This window comes from Patagioenas fasciata, chromosome 7, assembly GCF_037038585.1.
Source record: "Patagioenas fasciata isolate bPatFas1 chromosome 7, bPatFas1.hap1, whole genome shotgun sequence".
Taxonomy (NCBI): Eukaryota; Metazoa; Chordata; class Aves; order Columbiformes; family Columbidae; genus Patagioenas; species Patagioenas fasciata.
The window spans coordinates 38,855,971-38,881,357 of NC_092526.1; the positions used below are offsets into that span (position 1 = coordinate 38,855,971).

The 25,387-nt window shown below is 40.8% G+C and overlaps 1 protein-coding gene across 3 annotated transcripts in view; it reads right to left on the reverse strand.

Annotated features, from left to right (window-relative positions):
• Positions 1 to 25,387, reverse strand: part of HECW2 (HECT, C2 and WW domain containing E3 ubiquitin protein ligase 2) — a 126,350-nt gene that overhangs the window by 13,150 nt on the left and 87,813 nt on the right. For all 3 annotated transcript variants that reach the window (XM_065840657.2, XM_065840656.2, XM_071811481.1), the window contains 14 exons: positions 23,250 to 24,590; positions 22,204 to 22,299; positions 20,744 to 20,894; positions 20,279 to 20,382; positions 18,485 to 18,609; positions 17,054 to 17,239; positions 15,093 to 15,227; positions 12,575 to 12,677; positions 11,490 to 11,586; positions 10,652 to 10,735; positions 9,717 to 9,826; positions 5,736 to 5,856; positions 4,244 to 4,357; positions 602 to 754 (listed from right to left, as the gene is read on the reverse strand). In XM_065840657.2, coding sequence (XP_065696729.1) covers positions 602 to 754; positions 4,244 to 4,357; positions 5,736 to 5,856; positions 9,717 to 9,826; positions 10,652 to 10,735; positions 11,490 to 11,586; positions 12,575 to 12,677; positions 15,093 to 15,227; positions 17,054 to 17,239; positions 18,485 to 18,609; positions 20,279 to 20,382; positions 20,744 to 20,894; positions 22,204 to 22,299; positions 23,250 to 24,590 — 2,920 coding nt within the window. The remainder of the gene's footprint in view (positions 1 to 601; positions 755 to 4,243; positions 4,358 to 5,735; positions 5,857 to 9,716; positions 9,827 to 10,651; positions 10,736 to 11,489; positions 11,587 to 12,574; positions 12,678 to 15,092; positions 15,228 to 17,053; positions 17,240 to 18,484; positions 18,610 to 20,278; positions 20,383 to 20,743; positions 20,895 to 22,203; positions 22,300 to 23,249; positions 24,591 to 25,387) is intronic.

Genomic DNA, 25,387 nt, shown 5'->3' on the forward strand with positions numbered 1-25,387 from the left:
GATGGCTTAAATCAACTGCAGGTAGTTTAAACTGACTTCTAAGTGTGAAAATGAGATTATGTAAAAACTCCTTGATCACTACTTTAGAAGTATGTATGTACAGAAGTTGCTTAAGAGCTATGTCACCAGGAGTCTTCCCTCTGTCCCCAATTCAGGTAACTCCATAGAGTTCCTTCCAATAGATACGTTGGTTTTCTCCCACTGAGGAGGACTCTGTGCTCTTTAGTAAGACTCAAACTACATACAGTAACACCTGTTTGAAATCTCCTTATTGACAAAAAGCCAATCTTTCATTTTTTTCTTTTTTTAAATTGCTTTTATGAAATGACTGCTAATGTACAAGAAACACAGAGCTGTGTTATGAGACAATCCTGTGGTCCATGTTCCAAATCATAGTTTTGCTGAGCTTGTGAGAAGTAACATCATTTAAAACCACAAGAGAAAACAAAACCAGGAAAGTCTAAAGAGATGCGATTATTTTGCTGCTGGTTAAAAAGATCAGATTCTGTGTTATATATGTCTGAGCAGATATGAGCAATTTTCTACATGTGGGAACAGCAGAAAACGTATTTGAAGAGAGAAAACTAAAAATAATTCTTACCACTCATGGTGATTGTCTACAAATGCAGACATGGGACTTATTTGTACTGTATAGGTATCGTTGGCTGAATATTCAAACAAACCGTAATATGGATTGAAGAGCTCTCTGGACACCAGGAAAAAAAACTCTCTTGAAGGTCCACTGTAGTCCAACCTTTAAAGAGAAACCTGACATTACTATAAAGTGTTAATTTTGTGCAAAGAAAAGCTTTTTTGGAATCTACATTCCTTACGCTGTATTTTAATTAAAATTTCGCAAGATTTTAACCAGAACCCTTATCCTGCAGATTGCTTCATGCCAAGGTATGTGAAGTCCTCGCGGGGCTACTTAGAAATGGAATGGCTCGGAGGGCAGGAATCAAGTGCTCTGTGCAGGCTGCGCTCAGCAAACATTTCAGCTCCAGCTGTAACGGCCTCTTTGCCACAGGAATATCACCAAATAATTGGGGGTCAGGGAGGAAACATTAGACATATCTGCATCTGACAAATTAAGAATGAAAATGAACAATGATCCTATTTTGTCTTTGCAGATTTGCAACAACAGGATAATTTGAAGGATAATATTTCTGTTTTCCTTAGCAATATAATCGGAGATTGCTTCAGTGATTTATCTTTCTTGGTCTAAATTTTCTTGTCTGTCTTCCAAACTTGAGTGCATTTAAATGCTTTTTGGAGAGTGCATTTCCTTTTTTTTTTTTTTATTTTGCTATTTCAAGATTCCTGGACTAATGAATAAGGAATTTAAATAACCCCCTTTTCCTGAATCATAAACAAACTCATTGCTGACAAAGCAGTAAGACTGAATTTTGACATTATGCTGCAGGTCACCAGTGAAATGAGTTCAGTATGAAGTTAATGCTCTGGTGGAGCTGGAAAACAGAAAACTGGGGATTTTCCATGGGAAAGAGAGATTGTTGTAATTCTAACAAAGTAGATACAAAGATAGATCTTCTATAGATTGAAGATTTCATAGCTGACTTTTAAGAAGGTGTTGCTTTAGTACTAAGCACACAGACAGAAGTAGCATAGAGAAGCTCAGGACTTCTGCTACTCATGTTTTGGTTCATGAACTTTTACAGAAGATACTAATTGTTTTTGAGGATGGAGTTGTCAGGACAGTAAATGCTAGGTAGCAATATCAAGTTGAGGAAACACTGAATGTTTTCCCCTCAGTCATTTGGAAGCACTTAGCTGCTGTTGAGCTTTGGAAGTGAAGTACTATAACCGATCCTTACCCTGGCGAGAAGGGCACAGTCCATCCTCGAAATGCAGAAAAAACCTTAAAATGGTTTGATATTACAGACAACTGTTGGATCTTAATCTTGGCACAAATACCAGGATTAAGTAAAGTGTCATCTGGAAGACTCTTGCAAATTTCTGGGATAATCAGACTCATTAGAAGATAGAATAGAAACTGTGCTTTCCTACCAGCCATTTCCTACAGTTCATTTTCTATGCAGAGTTACTGTGAGTCATGTTAAATAAATCAATCATGAGAGTCCTGCACTGCCAGTCAGATTTATCCCACAATTAAAGGCTTGGCACGAGGGTGAGAAAACTTCATAGGAGAGGTATGTAACCACAGAGCAGCTGCAACTGTGGGGCATCTGGGTATTCGGGAGCAGGGCAATCTGTTGTTGGCAACACAACTCATGTCTCCTAGGAAGCACCATTAATACTTCAGCTTTACCACTCTGAAATACAAAGCAGCTTCTACTAATAGTTAATTGAACTCAGGGAAAATAACTTTGAAGAACCATATTCTTTGTATCACATTTTTCTTCATTTATCACCACATGAAGCGTGAATGTATCGACATTAACTAGCATCATGACCGTAGAAATGGAAGGTTCAAGGAAGATACAAACATCATGAGACTTAGGAGAAAAATCATATGAACAGCAATAACTATGTCTGAGTTGCCCCACTTATTAATTTATAGAATAAGAAATCAATAGTTACCAAAATGTTTTCATTTGTAAGGATATCACTACCCATTACTTTAAGACCTACACCTCTTTACCGAGAGGAAAAGAAATGCAAGAGCAAACTCCCACTTAAAAACTTGAGAAAGGAAAAGGAGGAGCAAATAGGAAACAATTAACTTGGAGTATTCCTCCACCGCCTCATCCTCCTCTCCTCCACCCTGGCCCGTCTTTGTACACCCAGCCAAATGAGCAGTTTGATGTGATACATCCTTGCACCATCTCTGATGAAACAATACTGTTTGCACACGTCCTTTATGCATTCAAAACACAGATTTGTAAATCGAGAACTGACGTCATTTTAATTTGACTTTGTTCTTAACTAACTCGTTCTTTTCCATTAAGAAGAGACTGTTGTGTAAAGCTGGATATAATGGGAACAGGATGTATCAGCCCCATTTCCAGGTCACTCTTCACCTTGCTGTCCTGGGTGATGAAATGCAGAAGCCTGACAGCTGATGAGAGTCTATCTGGGTCAACCTCTGTCTCACGCATGATTTTAAACGTTTCCCTTTCATTTTTAAATGTGAGTGGAGGTTGTAGCTGTGAAAGGAAAGGCTGGTCGGGCTGTGGAAGACAGGCCTGGTTCCTGCATCCCCACCCTGCTCTGTCAATAAAGTGCAATCTCATCCTGCACCAGCCCCGTCAGTCCAGTTCTGAGCTTCTCCTCACACAGCTCAGTGATACTATTTAGATGAACAAGTCCACACTTGGCTCTCAGCTGTCAGACTTCACTCCGTCCTTGTTAACATTAAGCACTTCAGGGTGAACTTCAAACAAACAACAGGATTTAGGGGTTTTCAAGACAGATTAATTTTATCTAATCTTGTATGAGATGTTTCTATTACAACTGAGCTCTTTTAAAGACTCAGACAGCATGGCAATATTGCACACTGCAGCATTCCAAGTGTGGTGGGCTGGTTTCCTAAATACCAAGGAATAAAATTGTGAATGTATTCACAAATACATTCATGAAATGTAAAAAAAAAAAATATATATATACATATATATATATATTTGAGCCTAATGCAGCAGGCTTTAAGATGTGACAAAGTGGGCACAAATCAAGAGACTGAAGAGGCAGACAGTACATTGTTCTAGTTTCACTTACAAGAAAATCTAACCACATCTTGCTTTGCAGTGCACATCTCGCAACCTGTGTAAAACGTGTTAGACTTTCATCAGACACAGACAGAGCATTTCCTGAAGCGACTTTGTAACATCAGGAGTATTTGTGTTTATTTGACCACTAGCGGCACCCTTGTTGCTTTTATTTGTGAGACAGGCCCTGGCCTGGAGCAGCAGCGAGCACCTCCCGCAGCACAGGAGATATAATGGCAGCACTGACAGAACAGAATTCTGACAACATGAGAAAGCAGTTTGTTTTTTCTTTGCTTTCCCAGCAACATTTCGGAACACACACCAACTATTGTGAAAATGCACATCGACACACACGTTACTTCTGCAAAGGCAGGATACGGTACATTTCACAATGCCTACAATGTCATCTTGAACAGCTGTATGTTCTAGGCTTATGTACGGGGCATTTCCTGAGCACAAGCCTTCCTCTTTTCACTCCAGCCCACACGGCTGGGTCAAACAGCAGCTGCGAGACAGACTGAATCCTGAGATCACATTTACTTCCCTGTTCTACTCACCCTTCTTCACCAACAAACGTGACATAGAGTTTATTTCTCTGCAGATCTTTTCTTGAGTAGCCCATGATCTGGTTAAAGGCATCTTCTAGCAAGTGGTCTCTCCTGATGATTAATCTGAAGGGCAAAATAATTTTGAAACAGCAAGTCGTGAACATGAGGCACAGTTGGAAACATCTATTTACACTGCAAGGTAACAGGATGACTTCACTGAGATACAAGTTTCTGCCATATAATTTGATCCAAATCAGGCAGGTTCTGTCTGTTCATCTACCTCCTTCAAAGACCTACTTTAGATTGCAATAAAATGTCTCTCATACAAAGAAGTGTAGTTCTATTTTTTCTGCCTTGGTTCTTCCCTTATTTGAAGGCTTCAATGGGAAGGGTCTCGATGTGAGCAATTTCATTAAGTTTTAAATCCTTTTGTAAGGCTGGGCCTCTAAATCAGTCTTACTTTAAGCAAGAATCTCATCTCTTAACAAGGAAAAAGATAAAACCTGTGGGTAAAGGCACTGATGGTAACTCCAGAGTCACACATGCCTACATTATCCCCAGTGTAAGTGTGATGGGACAAAATGGCAATTGTTCGCCCCAAACTAGACTGAAGCATTGCATGTGAAAACATAACGTATCTTCTAAAAAAAGACTGTGAAAGTGAGGAAGTGTCACAAAGATCTAAAAATAACAGGTGAAAGAATCCTCCTTACCTAACCATTTTATACTCTGCCAAAAAAACCTGTGTCTAATTAGTGTCCTGAAACTTAGCCTGCTGTATATTCAAAAACCCTACCTCCCTATTCTAAGAGAATAAATGATTTTAAAAGTTCTAGTGCCTCAGGACTACTATGAGAGTATCAAACTATCAGAGTTTGATAGCTGGCACAAGATATGGTAATTTACAAAATCAGGAAAGTGTCTTATGATGATCCTTAACATAACAGTATGTAAACACTGGATTACCAAATAAATTTAGGAGGGAAGACCTCACTCCAAGCACTGAAGTAAAAATATAAACAGATTTTTAAGGCAATCCTTAGAATTTAATAACATCTAATTTTATGAGCCCTCTTTACTAAAGAGGACTGTTATATTGATACAGGCAATGATGTACAAAAGATAAACACATCTAGTTTTTCCAGTGGAAAAAGATATAAGAAAACGTAACTGTTTATATCACAGCAATTGCTACGATGGAAGAATTCTCATGCCTCCTGTTCTGTATGCCTCTTCCAAAAGTGCTTTTTCGTACTATATTATTGTTTGTATGAAAATATCGTCGGGGGAAACACAGAAAAGAAGTGCTCAGAACTCGCTGTATCCCCTGCTATGAATCACATGCTGGCACTAAGTATTTTATGGCAGGCTGTATATTTCCTGAAGTGCAAGGCTAACCATAAGATCTGCATTCCTTCTAGTAGGAAGAAGGTTATAGACATGCAAGGCAGGGCAAGTTGCCTGAGAAACAGCTCCAGCTTCATGAGATTCTTCAACATACTTCAATTTCCCTGGGCCTTGTCCATATCCTTTAGTCTCCAGCTTCCTGTAAAAGTTCCTCAGCTTGGCTTCAAAATCTCTTTTGTAAGGAGCTGGAGCTCGGGCATTGGCACGCTGGGTACCTGCGGGAAGGAACAAGCAAAGAATGAGCCGTGGTGACATGAACTGATTAATGTCCCATCCTCTACTGAGCAGACTCCTTAGCAGCAAAAGGCATAGTAAGTGTTCGGTTTAATCACCTTTATAAAGAGTAAAAGCTGCACATCTTCAAATGTGCTCTGCATCCAAGACGTTTTGGTTGCTCATTTCCAATAGTATCATCTTTCTAAAGTAAGTCTTAAAAGAGCAAATCCAGCTCAATGCAAAAGATGGAATAAAAAACCCCAGCACAATCAACTGGAAAGACTTTTGTTTGTCAAGTACACTTTACATCTAACCTTTACAATAGCTCATACAACAAATGTTCTGCTCTGTTCTGGTTTTAACATTAGCAGGAAAAACAAGAACTCAGAATTGAAGCATAAGCAGCCTGTACTCCGCTGTGTCCGTGTTGAACACATCAAGACTTATCCCTTAGAAGAAGCTTTTCCTTGGGGAAGTACAAGCAAGAAAAACATTGGAAAAATGAAAAGTCTACCAAATCTAAGTTTGCGAAACTTTTCACGTGTGACTGAAGGAACATACATGCTGGTGATGGTCATCTTATTTTTGAAAAACTGTTTTTGAAGGTCAGTTTCTTAAAAGATCTGTATGCCAAAACAATGGCATACCCCCACATCTGCATGTACAAGTCTAGTATATACAAATGATGTGTTGAGTCTGATCTATTCTGAATATTACAACCATTAGAACGTCCACTGCCTCCCTAGATAAATTAATTCAACTGATTTGGTTGCAAGACAGCGTGCCAAAGAGGCAGTTAATGCTAGTCCTGTAACGTTCATCTCCTCTTCCCTAGTTTTCCCAATGTGAAATTCCTCCCATGCATGGCTGTGTAGACATTCCCCCCAAAAACTCAGGGGACACATACAATTTCTCAAGCCCTAAACCATACATAGGTTGACAACTACTTATTTGCAACTGGTGGTCATCTAACCGGCCCGTGACGCACTGGAAATACAAATGAGTGCTTTAGAAGCATGTACATACATATTTCTGTCTTTTAAGTGACAACCAGTTCCTTACACAAGTTTTCTTTTGGCTTCCTGTACACAATCAGGCCAATACAGAATTATTTATTGCTGCTATGGGTGAAGGCATGAGAAGGTAAATTTTGAGGTTATGAAGGAAAGAGAACATGTATCCGTTCAGGCTGCGGGCAGCTTGCTTGGCCACAAAGCACACGGGGCTGGGGGAAAACTGATGAGCAACATCCTGCGGAAGTGGCTGCTGGAAGAAGCTGCAGAGTCGATCTCTCTGCACAATCAGAGAGAGAATGAGAGGTTTTTTAAAGACCTGTCTGACCAGAAAGGCACTTGCTGCTTGTTCTAGGCTTAGAGTGATGTGCGGGAGGAATACAAAGCATCAGGGAATCCAGAGAGCTCCAATGGAAACATGCAGGACCCCTCTGGAAAAACAAACCGTGGTCCCCAGTTACTGAACGGTGGGTATCCTCTTTTACTGAGAGCACCAAGGGCTTCTCAGCTGAATTCCCTAGAAAACTGACAGGAATTTGAAACTGTAAACAGCCTTCTAATTATCAGCCTTTTCCCCTGCTTTGTTTATTTTGCTTTGGGTCAAAGTAGGTACAAAAATGTAGTCACCAAAAAAAAACGCAGCTAAAGCATACTTTAATCTTAACCCCCGAAGGAAGTTTTTGCTGAGAGATACCACAGAATATAAATCTGGTAACACACGACTTCATGGTTCAGAAATCAGCAGTGCAGGATTCTGTCGGCACATGACAAGTCCTCATTGCAAATCAGATGCATGCGCCAAGAAATTCCTGGGCAATTATAGTGATTACTTCCGCCTTGGGAACAAAAGATGTTAATGGAAGAGCTAAAAAACGCCAGTGATGTGATAATCATATTTGATTTTCAAAGAGGTTATATTCTAAAGCAGATATAAAGAGCAGCTTCATGACTATTCATCTGTCCCAAAAGAGAAAGTACAACTGATTGTGACTGATGTGAACAAAGGATCCTTAACGCGCACCCTCGTGCACTGAAGCACAGCCAGTTTAGCTGACAAAAAACCACAGAGCCTCCTCAGAAACCATGAGCTATTTGCAATTTCTCATCAAAAGAGTCATTTGTACACCAACACAAACATGCATACTTGCAGACTGACAGGGAGATTCAATGGTCTCTATATTTTCTATGAAACGGAACAGAGGGTACAATTTTAAGGAGAACAGGACTAAACCCATCCCTGTCCATCCTTTAGTGTGTGCTACTTCTTTGAGGAACAGATGAGAATATCCCGTGTTAAAGACTGAATGCATTTTGAAGCAACTTTGTTGGAGTGAAGCCCTGCCCAGCATGCTTTGGTGCATGCACTGGTAATGAAGAAATTATAACTCCGAAAGCCAAAACTGTGTTTACTCTTCAAAGACTGTCAGGTTTGCAGCTGGAAATAAGATACATACATGCAGATTTCATTCTTCCTTTCTTTTCAAAGGGAAACAATGATATCCAAAGCATACATGTATCAAAAATATCAATATATGTGAGTGTTATATTTTGCTGCTTTGCAGAATGCCGTAAGATCAAGATTTTAATACAGCTTCTTTGAATACCTCCTACAGAAGCCCTATGTCCAGCAGCAGGAAAAGTTACCACTCAGGACATGTTTATGAATGGTTTTAATCTGGTTCCTTGAAAAGGCAAAGCTTTTAATTATTGTGGACTGGGAAATGCCCATAGTAATCAGTGCACTTTTCCTGATAAAATTTTCTTATTGTCTGAAACTACCTGGAGTTGCTTACATCCCAAATATTCCCTATTTATCTACACTTTTGTTCTCAAATTTGTAGAAATTCCCTTAGGCTACTTCCAATTTACTGCAGTGGTTTTATTTTATTTACCTATTACCGTCTCAAGAAAGCCAAGAATGGCAACATCTATAAACTTCCAATTGCTTTACTTCCCCTTCAGAGGTCAAATGCAACTTGTAATACTGGAAATAGTTTAGTTCTGATCTGCAGCTTAGTTAATATGAGAAATTTCAATTTCATTCCTGCGTATTTCCAGACAGCCACAAAATGCTATTTTTGGACTCAACGTTACAGGGGCAACAAGGTGGCTTCACATAAAATTGGGACTTGTTACCCCACAGCCCCATTAACAATGGTGTTTTAATGTACAGTTATTAGAGCTCATATTTTTAATTCTCTAGGCAGCAGGATCTTGGCATGAACAGTCACTTAGTCGTTTCTCATCACTGAAAAACAAGTTTGCGTGTTTTACAAGTCAGAACAAAATCACAGCCTCTGTAGTTGTAATCCACCAATCTCTTCTTCTGGCAAAACTTCTCGTGAGCCCAAGGCTAAGGCTCAAGTTTGACAGTCAAATGCAATCACATTAGTTGACTTTACTCAAAAATAGAACTAAATCTTTTGGTGTTCCTGGAGCAACAGAACTTGCATCTTCAGGAAGGTGGAAATTCATGACATGCAGCCTAACGTAAAGTGAACTAGCTCTGCTGCAGTATCTTACAGATAACATTGTAATGGAAGTACTGCAGCAATAAGCTCACTGACCACTTGGAAGATGCTTCAGCTCATTTAACTTTACCCATCTAAGTTGGGAACCACAACGGAAAACAGGTTATAGCTTCCCAACAGCAGGCTCTTGGCTTAAATCTGCCACGAATTTCAATTTTGAAAGCCAACAAAAAATCATAGTCAAAACGGTTTTTCTATTGTTTTTGTTCTCTGACTTTGGCGAGGGCAGAAGGAGCGAGCTATACTGAGTTTACTGATCTGGAACTGGTCCTTCCCCAGTAGGAGCAATGGTTTTGCTGTGCCCAAGCAACTTACCCGGGGAGTTCTGCGGCGAAGACACCGGCGAGCCCCTCGGCGACTGGCAATAACTAGGATGAAGTAAGGCATGTGGCGGCACGTACGACATGATCTCCTCCTCAAACAAGCTGGTTGAAAGGAGCAAATAACACAGTTATTTGAATAAATGGCATTTTTCACTTTCTAGGAACAAATGTATAGTTTCTAGCCTGCTTTCTCTCCACTATGCACACTTAGAGTGCTACAAAATATTTTATTGCCATGCCCTCAACCAGACCTCAAAAGTTACTAGACAACCCCAACTGGGTTCTCATTACAAAAGGGTCAACAACCTTAGCCACACTTTCCTGGAAAAAAAGATCTGCAATACTGCACAAAGACCAGGAACAGACACAAACACTCTCAGCCTCCAGGATTAAGGATCACATCAGAACTTGTTGGGTGCATTGAATAATAAGCTTGTGGGCATAAAAGTTATTTCCTTATTTTATCTTTACTACTAACACTGTTGCTGAAATGGGTATCACATCTCGTCTGCTTAGGTTGGGTTATTTCATACCTCATCTATTACTGCTACACAACTTTTCAGAGAAAAACGACAAACATTTTGCAGCCTAATTACTGCATCTGTGTACATAGAGTCTGCATAGTATCTATATCAGTCTTTTCCAAATATCAACAGAAGCAAATCCAGAAAGAGACAGAATATCTAATATCAGAATGTATCCAATATCAAACGGCAAATTTCAACAATGCAAAAACCGCAATTCCTTTTGCACCAATCTAACAGAAACCAAACATGATGATAATCAAAAATCCAAGCCTTAAGTTGTAGCTGTCTCAGCTGCAAGTGCAAGGACTGAAGGGGAAATGATGCGGTCCACAAATCAGCACAGTCCCCACCTAAGAGCCCCAGCGCATTCCACAGGTGCACGGGAATCAGCTGTGCCCACCTGAGCAACATGACAAGGTCTGCATCGCTGGATAAACGCACCAACCCAGGTGTTCCCTCTGTCCGGATGAACTGGATCTTCTCCCTGGGGAAGCAAGAAAAAGCTTCCGACATCTCTTTCGCAAATAAGGCACCGATATACACCACAGTAACAAGAAAAGTACAGGGTACATCATAAAAACCTCGGGGCATTACAGAAACCATTTTTTTCCCTGCCACACCATGTCCTTGTGAGCAGCAAAATATTGCAACCAAAAACCTAATTTATTCCAAGGAACCTGTTGCCCTCATCTCTTCAATGTGCAGGCTGCTTCAGGTAGTAGATTGATCCAAATTTAAAAACATCAGTCCTTCAAGTTCAGGCTCACAGAACTATGTAAAAACCTGTAGCTACTACTTTCTTAAATTTTGAAGAAACACTAAAAGTTCTGATTGATACAAGATTACCTCCAAGGTCATTAGGTCAGGACCTAGTAAGAAGACAAGGACAAAACCATCTGTGCGATAATGCCTCAATGTCCCAGCTGGACACGTACTCATTTGCCGTGCCATCCAGCTGGCCTGGCACATTTTGAAGACATCAGCAAATCTCTTATGCCACTTGTTCCAAACACTTTATTGTAGGTACCTTTATTTGGTAATAACACATTACCTCTGTTCTTCTAAATCTTATTTCCCAGAGTAACACAAAGAACTACTTCCCACAGCTTTATGAGTATGTTTAAACAGGCTACAAGGCTACAATCTGCTATGTTCCACTGCTAATATTAACAAAAGAAACAAATTCTAATTACCATTATGTATTGAAATGGTATAGCAGACATCACCAATTTTATTACCTGAGTGAATGATTCCTAGTAAGGTCTGGTTGACGCTCTTGTAGAATTTCAAATATATTGGGCTGCCGCAAAAACGCAACAATCTTGTCATTGTAAGCTGAAAACATCAACAAAAGTATCATGCTGAAACAAGAAGACAGGACTGCATTCCTTCTGAGTTTCAAACAATAATGATAGCAGACTTCATCTTCACAGTTTTAAGTTTAGCGATATTATGTTAATAATTTTTCATGTAAGGCCACCAATTCTACTATCATTCGGGGAACATGCTTCTTGATCACACACCAAATCTGACTGCGACACATTCTTCCCAATTTTAGCAGTTCTAATGTTGTTAGCTATTTCTATTATGTTTTATCACTCATACTCTGAGTTGAGGTAGAATAGACTAAAATTACAGGGACCTTGGTTTTCAGTGCACTGAAATCCATTCTCAATATTAAAGAGGCATCAGAAACACCCATATCAAATCCTCACTGATTGTTGAGCCTGGAATGCGTGCACACCATGTCCATGGCAAGGGGAAGGATTTAAATCGGCAGAGATTTTCAAGTAAACACGCCACAGTACAAAGAGCCACTCAGTCAATTGGATGAATTTATCTTGATTTAGAACGACGTGACAGCTGTTAGATTCGATAAGCTAAATTATCTTCTTGGTGGCACAAAAGTCAGTAACTTTGTGTGTATGTAACTGAGAACAGGAGTTAAGCTAGTGACTAATTCCAAGCTGATTAACACTTTCTGGAACCTTGCCAAAACAGATGCTCAGAGGTTGTACGAAAATCACCGGGAATACACAGAGTCCAGTTAGGACACAACTTGGCTCACCGGCTTCAACTCCTCCTGTTACCACATAGAGTGAGCAAGGAAGGCAGAAGTTTTACATTATTTGGTTCTGCACAGACATTTTTTAGTATTATTCCTGCAGGTTGTTACTGAACGATTGGGAAATGCTGATGAAGTAATAATAACAAACACTAAATTCCACCCATCCCAAACAAATGAAAATCTCAGCAGTGCACATGGACACAACATCCTCAGTTGTGGAGAACTTATCTAAGAAGAGGCCACACATGGACGTACCCACTGGAACCACGTCCTGGTACTGAGCTCTGCTGACTGTGTTAAATGTGCTGGATGGTCTTGGCAAAACTGGCGGTCCTGAATGGCGGGAGTCCTCCCCAACCTGAAAAGGCGCGAGGAACCACAATGAGTGTCTCTATTCCAGCAGATGTACTTGGGGATAGAAACATGAGAACTCATAGGGCCTAAAACTGGGCATGGACGACAATGCTTTGCTTGATCCCTGTCCCCAGTGACCACCACAGCAGGAACCAGCTGTGCTGTGTGACAGTAAACCAGACACCTCCCTGTGTAACCTCATCTGGGTGTTCCTGCTCCAGCAGGGAAATTGTACTGGAGGAGTTTTCCAGGTCCCTTCCAGTCCCTGACATTGTGATTCTGTGTGCCTGTTCATAGGGAGAATCAAAACTGATTGAAAGTTGATTGCTGTTTCCAAGTAGCAGTCCCATTCTGAAAAGGGACTAAAAAAACCTCAAACTGGCATTCCTTCAGAGGGCCTTTTGTACTTCACGGCATCTTTATCCATATCAAAGGTTCTGAAAAATCAAATTCTGCTCCTCTGTTAGCACCTCTGTTATTTCTGTGCATGAATGGAGTTGCCCTAAATCTGAACTGGAAACAAGTTAGTGGCTGATGCAGAAGGATAAAATAAGTGAGCTCATATTCAAGCAAGGCAAATGAGTCCAAAACCAGTAAAAATATTTTTCCTACAATCATCCAGTAAAACTGTTCTGATTTTTTTTGTGTTCACCTTCCAGGACTAAAAAAATGTTGCATGTGAACATTTTTTAAGATAGAACCACAATATAAAATTGTTCCTGGTAGCAATTGTTATGTCAGGGCAACTTGTGCAGTGTTCTGTGAGCTAAGGCTTCAGTCACTTCTACAGTCTCAGTCTTTTGTATTTTATCTACGTGAAACATTTTGTTCATCCTCTCTTTCAATCCTGCTGGGCCTTTATGTTCAGTTCTCCATTCTTCTGCCTACATGTAACATCTAGCGTCTGAACTACACTTCAAAGCTCCAGAGATGCCTAAAACATCGAACTACAAAAGAACAAATCATTCTAAACGTTGTATTTAAATCCAGCCTCTGAAATCACGAGGCAGCAAAAGTCCTGAGGTATCTCTCCCAAGATCTTTGTGCTCTCTGATAATACTACATGAGAAAAATGAAAAATTATTTCCTGTAGGCGCTGTGCTGGCAAAGGAATGCCATTATTAATAATACATTATTATTACCACGCTGCCGTTCAGTTTTAACTAAAAAGGCATTCCTTATATTGGTTAATGTTTGCTTTAGAGCATCTCCCTGTAAAAAATGAGTCAGTGGCTTCAAAACATCCAAGTTTGTGGCAAATAAAGTATTTGGAGAATTTTTTTCATTAAATTCTCATCTTTTGTAATAATGTATAGTTCCTTGATGCAATGGTTTACAAATAGGAAAAATAGCTGCAAATATGCAATGCTTAAGTCATAAGCACAGAAGAAAAAGTGGTGTTCAGATTCATAAACATGCACATAAATTAACATCATTACATCATGAAGCCCACAATGGGAATACTGGATTGAATTGCTATGTTTGAGATTCCTATCTGGAATTATACTTCAAGTTACAATCGCAACAATATCAAGGAAATATTTCTAAAATTACAAGTAGAAACATGGTTTAAGGAATTTCATGTATCTAGATGGAGTGGAAAATTTTGTCAGGTAATCAGCACTGTGTATAATGAATATATTTGATGACTTCCTGCCAGATAAACTACTTTTTTCTTTTTCAGTATTGCGAGCTTCAGCAGCACAGTTGACATGAATCTCTCTGTTCTACATGCAGAGCTTCTGCATGCTGCTTAAAGAAGGATGAACAGCCCTTCTCTGAAAAGTCAACTTGCAGCACGGAGGTTAAATAAAGTACAACTGAAGCCAAAGTCATGGTACAGACACTTGCTCACAAGTAAAAAGAGGTTGCAACAACAGTATGGAGACTGCTGGTGAAAATGGTCAACAAAACGGCATTTTTCATGTATTTCTCTTTAGAATGTAGAGATGCATTTATCAGGTTGATAAGCCTTTTTGCAGTGAGGCTTTTTTATACTTATTTGGAAAGCTGCACATCTAGATGTATATAAACACATGTACTTTCTTTCCCCTCTTATTTGCAAAGTTATGTCAACACACTTGGCAGACACCGTGCTAGACAACAATACTTATTTTGACATGGAAAGACAGGGTACAGATACCGGTAATCTGTAACCAGATGCTCTCCTGTGGTTAAATGGAGTTACTGCATATTAAAATAACAGAAACTCATGTCTGATATTTTTCCTCTGAAATCATACATTTCAAAAGCAATGATGGCTAGCAAATAAAATAATAACTATTTGCAGATGAGTACTGTATGGGCACAGAAGAATCACGCTCCTCACAGCATGAAATTGTGAACAGAGCGATGGGAAAAGGATGATGCTAAGAAGCTGATGGGTCCCAAAGGAAGAGAAGGGGCAGCTCCCACTCACCTCCCCAGCGCTGTGGCTGCGCTGCCGGGTCAAGTGCTGTCGATGGACCAAGGCGCTCGTGGGCCTGCTGCTCTGCAACGGGAGCCGGGGGTCGATAAACGTGGTGGTGCGGGAGTTGTGATCAACAAAGAAAGCCTGGAGAAGGAGAAAGAATTTACAGCCAACGTTTTGTTTTGGCTTGGTTTGGTTTTTACTGTGTCCAAGGTTAACATCTGTCCAGGATCTAGGGTTCATTCTCTGATGTGAGGCTTTGGAAAAATCTTCCTCCCATTACTGTGGTTTGCATTTCCCTTCAGCAGAAGACACACAACATTTTTCCATCTCACTGGAGGGATGAATTCTTGAATGCCTTATGTCGTTCATGTCTATAAAGCCCTTTGAAATTCTCATCTGACAAGCATCATTAGTAAGAAGCTTTACTATGACTGTAAAGAGACTATTTAAATAGTTAATAAAAGTAACCCTGCTGCATTCTCCTTTTTATTTCCTTATAAACATCTAAAAAGATGACACTAAGTGGCAAAAACTATTTACCATATTATTATGATCACAATTGGCTGTATATATATATCAAGTGTATGATCGCATACTGTGATGAACTCTGATTACAAGCCAACAGGCATTTTTGCCGTTCTCCTGATAGAAATATGCTAAGTTCACTAACCTCAAAAAAAAATAAAAACATTAAAAAAAGAGAAGTCAGACAGGGACACAAAGATGATGGCAAAAAAAACCCCAAACATTTAAACAGGCAACTGGTGAGAAATAACACATGTTGGCCGGTCAGACATTTGCTGAAAGCAAGGTCACAGGAGCATGTATCCTGGAAAATGAAAAATCTCCTACAGTTCTGTCCAATTTGAACCAAAAAGGTTTCTAAGCCCTGAAATTTAAGCTTTTTCCAGTGTTAGTGTTGCACTTGGAAACCAGCACTGTTCTATTTCAATGCTCTTTTGTTGTTTTGTTTTGTTTTGTTTTTCAGTTACAGTGCTGGAAAAATGTGGAAGTGGCAAAAAAAAGATGCCTGTTTTGAGCAGGACTGTTACAGGAAAGTGACTTCTGGCTTGAGGAACCAAAGAATCTGGACCAGTAGAGAGGTGGCTGGGGGTTGCGGGACCCACTGTTGTGTCTGCACACCAGGGAGGTACTTGGACCACAATTCCATAACCAATTCAGTCCTGCGGTGTCAGCAAAATAAAAGTTCTCATCTTCCCCCATCCTGAACCACTTGTATCATCCCTTCCCACCCTTCCCGCCCCCTGCGGGCACAAGTGTTTGTGTGGCCACACACTGAACCCGGCTGGGCAGCTGGGCCAGGATAAAATTACTCTTTTTTTGGCCCTCTCCCTGCTGGTTCCTCTACCCTCGGTAAGAGGAGACCAAAACTGGCTCTTGTGGTGGCAACACCAGCTTATAGCATCCATGGAATCATGGTTTCTGATTGCTTGGTACAGCCAGACCAGAGAAAATGCAGTTCTGCTAAATGCTATGAAAGTCCGTGGACAAACCACTGTGTCACGCTATAGAGCAACTAAACAACATCACGGATTGTGCTGGAACATATTCCATATGTCCACATGTTCATAGTTCATATTTCCATTTCCCAAGAAAGGAGAAGCATATGGAGGGACACCAAAGTTGCAAAACCATCGCTTGTACCTGTAACCTATCCCTACAAGCAAGGAATTCCATTAAACAGTAAGAACTCTGTTTTGATCATCTGACATCCTGACAGACAGGCAAGTGAAACTGACCATTCCACAGTTCAAAAACTACAAAGTCTGTCCAATAAACACAATTTTAATTGCAATGTTGGAGTTGGAACCTCTGCCACCAAACTCTTTGAATTCGCACTTCTCTTTGAGAAATCTAAACATCATTCTGCATAAGCAGAACCCTCAATTCCACCCCTGCGACAGCATCCAAGATGAAAAGCTCAGAGCCACAGGTGCAGGAGTTACCTTGCCCTGATGGTCGTGTTTCATCTCCCAACCTCTCGGCAGCTCCAGCTGCTTGTTGGCAAACATGTTGAGGAAGGCGACCAAATCCCGGTTGTGCTGGTAGCGCTCGAAATGGTGGGTGTCCCGCCGGACTTTGGTGATCATGTGCTTCAAACACGTGTTATTTGTAAACATGCGGTAGGCACTCTGAAGAAAAAAGAAGGCAAAATGAATTACTTTTAAAAGGTAAAATTTTTTCTTACTAAGAAATAAATAAATCATCATCTATAAAATCTTAAAAATTATCTCCAATTAAGCCACAACAATATAAAAAAAATTGGTCCTTTTTCTGAGGTTTTGGGATAAGTGTTTGATGTTTCTTATTTTGCTTGAGATATACAAATTTTCATAATTGACTCAAGTCAGCAAAATGTGAAATATGCTACAGGTACCATTTAAAACACTCGTTTCTGGAACTCCAAAGAATCCTACAACACTGAAAACTGCTTTAAAAGTAGAGTTTTTATAGCTATTCCCTAATTTCTGGATTAATGAGTCAAATGCAGCCACAGAACACAGTAATAAAGCTCAGACAGTTTCCTGCAGGACAGAGATAGATATGCTTGCAGAACATAGCACAAATCCACATAAATATTGTTTCCACTTGCTCATTTTTCCAAAATACCCTATGATTGCATGTCCATGTGTAATTTATGTAATAAAATTAGAGTGTAAAACAGAGAAAACTTAAAATAAGAAGGGAAAATAAACAGTTAATGTCCTTCCCTGCAAAAAAACTGGTCTGTTTGGGATATTCAAGATAAAGCTGTGCAAGTAAAGCAGAATTATTCAGATACAGACACATATACATATATATCAAAAGCAAACTAACGCTGACCGGTAATTTAAAAAACATTGAATTATTAACAAGTTTGCTTGCAGACAACAAATTATTCATTCCATTACTTCTCTTTACACTATACAAGCTGTGACACGTAGGAAAAGAAACATTGAAAAAATTTATATAAGAAGCTGCACTGAAGAACAGGTAAAACAGAAAATATACCTTAAGATCTCTTTTTGGTCAGTGTGACCTCTAATGTATTTTGATACAAAATATCCCACGGAAAACACATCATCCCATAAGCTGCAAAGTGATCTTAAAAAATGAGCCTAATTTTCAATCTCAGAATTGTCTCACCCTCTGCAAAGCACAGCAAGAAAGCTATTGCTTCCATAGACAAATGAGTTTTGTATCATTAGAAAGATGAAGAACGGTGTGAAAAATAATGCCAACTAGCAAGGAACGATGATGGGTGTTTGCATTTATCCAGCCCCCTCATGTACTACTAATATCTTTCAATCAAACACTGAGCAATATGTTTGTACACGACAGCTATATTTATTAGCGTGTATTTATGAAAGCTTCTCATTTGTAGACACTATACTTACAGGGTTAGAATGCAGCACTGTAAAGAACTCCGGGCTGATAAGGAATTTCACTGGGGGGGACTGGAGCAATAACGTCAGTCTGGATCTGGAGGTAGAGTGAGGCAGCACATTCTCTCTTCGAAAATCTAACAGCAAAGTGAGTGACAAAGACTTCCAGTAATAATCATTACCAAAACACCACTGCAAACAACTATATTGGTACTTGAATCACACACACAGGAAAAGCACTAGGTATACAATTATTTTAGATTTATTAAGTATTCTTCACATAAGTGTATCTGAATTTCTCCTAACGTAGCACTGAAGCGCCTGAAAATATGATAATTTTACTTTAGTAACTTTTACTTGTTGCAAGATGCAAGAAGGTCCTTGTGGCAAGCCTATATTGCTATACTGTAACTATATGCAGATAATTTGTTTTTAAAATGCCAACTAACAGGTATAAAAGTCACTGTACACTTAAAAGTGCTTCATTCCTCCTTAAAAAAACAAAACCAAACCAATAAATCACTGTCATTAACACAGCCTTGATCCTGATACAGTATTTAAGCACTTTATGTAAGTAGGAAACAGGTTACCAAGGAAGTACCTTTCAAGTTTCAACTTCCAGTAACCTTTTGGGTCTTCTCCTAGCAACCATAGAAGCTCACTGATTTTTCAAATGTACCAAGAACTGAAAATATATTATGAGTGGTATTTGCTAGGATGTTGAAACTGCTCCCCTCAGTTAGCTTTGAAAACCTATCTGGATGCACCAAGTTGGGTGGGAGCGTTGATGGGAGTGTAGGAGGCTCTACAAGGGGATCTGGACTAGCTGGATCAATGGGCTGAGCCCAACTGTCTGAGGTTCAACAAGGCCAAGTGCTGTAGTAACACATCAGAAAAGTGCAAAGACCTGGGTGCAGAAGAGGACAATCATGGCACAAAGACCAGGCAAAAAACAGACATCTGTGCCGAAGATCTGCACGCAAGGGTCTGGACCTGATTTTAGCAGATCAAAGACTTGGAAACAGGTGGTTAGTGTCAAACTATCACCAAAAAAAAAAAGAAAAAAAAAGAAAAGTAATAATTTTGCAGAAGTGTTGTATGTAAGACAAGTGATGTTTCTGCAATCTCTTCAGTACAGCAGTGTCATAGCTCTATTTAATTTTCTCAAGTATTCCTCAGGAAATGCAGCCAACTGAAGACAGCCCTGAGAAGGCCAACAACAAAACTGGAGACTTTAAAACACAAGCCATAAGGAAAGACTAGGAAGTCATGGAATTAAGAATACGTTGTAAGAGAAACAACATGAGTAGACTGTCTAAAAATGGTTAGAGAATGTCCATCAACTGGAGAACATGTTATAAAAACACATGAGATAGCATCTGCCAAGTATGGTTGTGGTACAACTCGCCTCATCTATCTTCAGCACAGAGATGAAGCTGATGGTTGCCTAAAATCCTTTCTAGTCCTATATTCCACCATTTCAAAATGCAGAAGATGATTCAAAATATTTGTAATGCAGACCACGCAATTTTATACTTTTTCACTGCAAACATCCTGCCTATATTTCTACCCATTCAGGTACTGACAGAAAAATGCTCTGAATCTCACATTCATCTCTTCAGCATATTGAACAGGCTGAGTCATAACGTTCAAAAATGAGACAGCGATGAAAACAAATGGTTTCATTTTGACCCAGACTTTCAGGGGTTGAAGTTAGGTTCTGCCTTATGTCAGTCTCATTAAGTGACCTATGAGATGAGTGCTCCTTTCAGAAGGGGAAAATAAATAAATATATCTTTTTGTAACCTGCATTAGAATGGTGGAAATCAGTCTCCTCTCCAGCTCCATCCATGGCATTTGTGTGCTCTTCAGGCCTGTCGTTAGTCATTGTCCTCCGGATGCTCTGGTACCTACAGTTGGAAAACTGGACTTTATATATAGTACATGGGAACTAGGATCCAATTCTGGCTCCGAGAGCATGTGCCCATTTTTTCTGCCATGCAGGTTAATCTACATTGACCTGTAATTTCTGCATTAATAGCCTTTTGAACTTCTGAAAACCATTATCATATTTTTTTTAAATGAACACAGTTGGAATATAAAAGCGCTAGAAGCCCACATTCAAATTAAAAGGGACAGCCAGATATGATAAAAATAAACACACATGGCCAGCTGCGGTAGCAACTGCGACCCTGTCTCCACAGTCAGTCTTACAATGAGGAATGCAGTTTTGAGAGCACATAATTGACAAAGAACAGGAGTAATTCTTACCGGCGATTCAGCTGTTCCATTTGCTGGATGGAATTTGACCTCTGGAGGATCTGTGGGGCCGGGGGGGCTGTGGGTCGCTGCCACGTTGTTGTCCTATTCACGTGGTCCACATAAAAAATCCGGCCGTGGCTGTCGATTCGAGCCTCCCAGTCTAAGTAGCAAGAAAACACTGTGAACTACAGAGGGCTTGGGGTTTATTTATTTCTTTATCTTAGCTCTGCCACTTTTGTAGCTGAATCTATTGTTCCAACTTTCTCTTCTATATGATGACTTCAGCGCAGAACTTTCTTACTGAACAGATACGAGATTCGGCTTTTCCCTATTTTATCCCCAAAATCACATTTCCCACTGTATCACAGAATCACATAATTGACTGGGTTGGAAAAGCCCTCAGAGATCATCCAGTCCAACCCTTGGTCCAACTCCAGTCCATTAACCAGATCATGGCACTAAGTGCCATGTCCAATCTCAGTTCACAAACCTCCAGGGCCGGTGAGTGCAGCACCTCCCTGGGCAGCCATTCCAGTGCCTGACCACTCTCTCTGCACAGAATTGCTTTCTCATCTCCAGCCTCAATTTCCCCTGGCAGAGTTGAAGCCCATGCCCCCTTGTCCTATTGCTGACTGCCTGGGAGAAGAGACCAATCCCCACCTGGTTAGAACTGCCCTTCAGGTAGTTCTAGAGAGTGCTGAGCTCACCTCTAAGTCTCCTCTTCTCCAGACTAAATAAGCCCAGCTCCCTCAGCCTCTCCCCATAGGCCTTCTAGTTAAGGTTCTGTGGAATCCATATATAATAATTTCTATTCCTTTTTCTATTTGCCACTAACCAGCAATTGTCCCAAGGGAAAAAAAAATATCAGGATACTAAGTCTAATTCTCTTGGACTGAAGTAATTCAAGATCCAATCTCTGAGGCTTATTCCAGTGCAAAAGGTCAATGGATAAGTACCAAAAACCTTGCAAAGCTTGACACCTGACATTGTTTTTCCCCAGCTAATAGTATTAATAATAAAGTAGATGCTATTGCTCTTCCTGGGTTTACATGTTAAAGGTAAGCGGACCTGCCAGAAAAGATGGACAATTATAACAATCAAATGCCTTCGTATATGAAATGCATGTTCCATAATTGCCAATTCTGCAAACATCATAGCAAATCTGTCAAATTAGGCTCAGCTAACTGTTGCTTAATACCCAGGTTTCTTTTAATTCAATAAGCCTTCACACTGTCTCAAGAAACACAAGGAAAACACAGACCAGGTATAATTATCATCACACATCCTGATAGTTGGCAAACAGAGCACAACACCTTTTGCAAAACAGCACTAGGCTTTCAGCGTTTCCCCTTGCTTTTAAGTTCTCAGCTGTTCATTCTCAGCTCTCACGTTTAAAAAAGGAATGTAATGAGATCTCAGTAATAAGATCCTGGCAGCCCAGCCCCCAGTTGAAGTATGGAGCAGCTCACTTGGTGGTAGAGCCTCGTCCACTCGCTGGTACCGGCTGACGTCCTGACGCACCGATGGCAGCGATCGCAGGGGCTGATGGCCGTTGGCTTGAGAACCTGCAATAAAACCCCCACAAATTATTTTTTCAGTCGATGCGGGGAAGCCCTAGAGTTGCCTCTAAAGTGAACAAGACACGCTAAAGCTTCTACAGGACTATGATATTTTAGGTTATATCTAATAGTCATCTATTTTCAGGGGCAAAACAAATTACGTCTACAGCTCTGGGTAAGTTATTCCTCTGGGATGTGCTGCAGTCCTGGTCTTGAAAATGTCACCTCTTGGGATGTGTCACACCCACATGTGACCAGAAGAATCCAGAGACAACAGCGTGTGCCAGAGCCATATCCCAGCGAGGGACAAGGACAGCGCTCCACCTGGCCACCACAGAACCTGCTGTGAGAGCGGGAGGTGAAACTGTCCCTTGAGCTCCCCTGCAGCAGCCACACCAATTGGAACCTCTCACAAACAGTTCCAAATGTCTAGAAAATTATGTAAAATAACATATTGATGGTGTTTGAAAAAAATACCAAAACTACACTTTCCAAATCAAAGGGTTGATTATGAAGAGAAGAAATTAATAGATCCCAAAACCACTTGATTAGACCTACTTCAAACCCTGAGGAAACTGAACGGATAATCCATAGTGAAACATGCTTGGGAACAATCCATCCACATTTCTACTTCCAGTGATTTTAGTGAGACACAAAATTCTCAACCGTTACAATAATTTTACAATTAGTAAGAGTTTGAGTGTTAATCTGAGTAGCTCACTCTTCTCCTCCCTTGGGTCCAGCTGTGCTAGGATGTGTCTAAACAGACAAGGGTCTGGCAAAGGGACCCCAAGAGTCTCTTGAAGCAGGGAATAAATCTCAAAGGAACAACAAAAAAATCTTGAAAGACAATGAAATTGTGAAATGAAGATCCTTACTTCTAGATGCTTATTTTAAAAATTATTTGTATTTGCTGCAGAAAGGTCACTTCAGTAAGTGCCTCCTGCGGTAATTACCTCCAGTAGCTCCTTCAAGCTGTGCCGTGGCCCCCTCGCAAGCCGCTTGGGCTCCTTCAGCTTCTTCATCCTGGGATTGGCTATCGGTAGCAGCCGCCCGCAGGCTTCTTCTTCTCTGCCAGATTTCTTCTGCTTCCTCCTGGTCCTGCAATTCACCTGCCTCAGCCTCCTGTGCCTCCTCCCGCGGGATCAGGACGGCAGGCAGGGAACCAGAAGCACTTGCAGCATCTTGGGTTTGAGCTCCTGGCTCAGCTCCAGCCCCGTCAGCGGCACAAGCTCCCTCTTCCTCCTCCTGAGAGGAAAAGGCTGGAGTCTCAGGAAACCTGGCGCTTTCAAAAGATGAACATCGCATTTCAACCGAGGGACGCCGCACGGTCACACTTTCGTTGCAGGAGCTGTCTGCCCCTTCTGCATCGCTCTCCCCTTCTGGCCGGGTGCTGGCCTCGCTGACGCTTTCTGTGCGAGCAGGATCGCTCTGCTCGGTTTCTGATGACATCTGGGAAGGTTCAGACCCTTGATCAATGGATTCTGTTTCACTCACGCCCCGTCTGGTCGCGGCAGCAGCATCGGCAGCTCCCGTGTCGGCACTGCTGGGAGGATGCTGCGCCTCCCAAGTGCTGCAGGGCTCGCTGCCCACTTGCTCTGTCGGTGCTTCGCTTTGGGAACCTTGCAGGCTGTCATCTCCTGCTACCTGTGACGGTGGAGGCTCCAGGGAAGTCTCTTGCTGGTCATCAGTTGATGGCAAAGGGGCTTCGGAGGCCGAAATGTTTTCATTCTCTGTAGGCCCTTGCATTACCCGATCTGACGAGTAACCTAAACCATTTCTTTCAACGTTTCTCGTAGCACCATTAAGCATTACTAAACCACCATCGTCTTCCAAGGAAGACGGAAAACCCAAGTCTTGGTGTAGCTCATGCTCCTCTTCATCTGAGTCGATGTGAAGCATAGCATTAAGTCTTGTGTCAGTAGGGAAGCTACTCCTCAGTTTTGGGGAGGCTCCACGTGGACGCTCCCCACAGGTAGACGTCCCGGGCCTGGGATGGTTATTGTGTTCTATTGCATCCAGATAGTCATTTAGTGAGTCCTGGCGACCTCTGGAAGGTGACGATCTTGAAGCACCAGAGGTCAAACCATCCTGGTTCGTTTCCAGGGTTGTACTAGTCCTTAAAGAGTGTCTCAGGATTCCTTCTCCAGAAGATTCCTCGAGGACTGGACCATTGGAACACACTGTGGATGTATCGAGATGTCCTGCTGGCATGTCCTCATCATCCGAGGGGCTCCCCAAGTCGCCATTTACAGAGTTCACCCCTAACAAAGTGCCAACTGTTTCTGGTGAAGCATCTGCAGCGACACAAAGAATGAATGTGAAACACAATGCAGCAACAGACAGTCATTCTGCTTTTTCTGCATCACTGAAGTGATATAAAAATACACATCTTTCAAGATGTTTGCTTATTTCAATCAGACAACTAACGGAAGAAAACACAATTAAAACAACAGAGGCATCCACAGCATTATAACAGCAACTACAGAATTTTCTTTGTATAAGTGTACAATATTTTCTAAGATATAAGAAGTTTAAGGGTTGTGAAGTATGACTTCTAAGGACTCCCATTTGCTTTCAAAGACAGCATCTTGCCAACTGTCAGTAAAACCAGCCTCAAAACCAAAGAAGCAGTTTTCTACCAGTTCTCATCCAAAAGCAGGATTTACACAAAGCCAGTCACTGACACCAGCTGTCATTACACCCTTAGTAACATGCAAAACAGCAGCTGAGATCACACGACGAATCACAAAGTGTGTACAGATATCAAACTCTATACATAACATATATTTTGAGTTAATTTATAGGATTCATGCTGCAAAGAATGTGAATCTACTTAAGCAAAGTTCCTGAGATGGTAATGCATAGAAAAGGACAAGGAAAATAAGCCACCTCATTTGAGAGAGGAGACAGTAACTGCAAAATATTAATGAGATACAGGACTATGTAGGCACAAAGAAGGGAAGAAGGTTGCATCAAGTTAAAAGATAGAGCAATATCTCACTACCAAAGAGATTATACCAAGTCTAATGAAGGAGAATCTAAGATCATAAACATGTAAATAAACACATATGAATGTGATGACCCAATATGT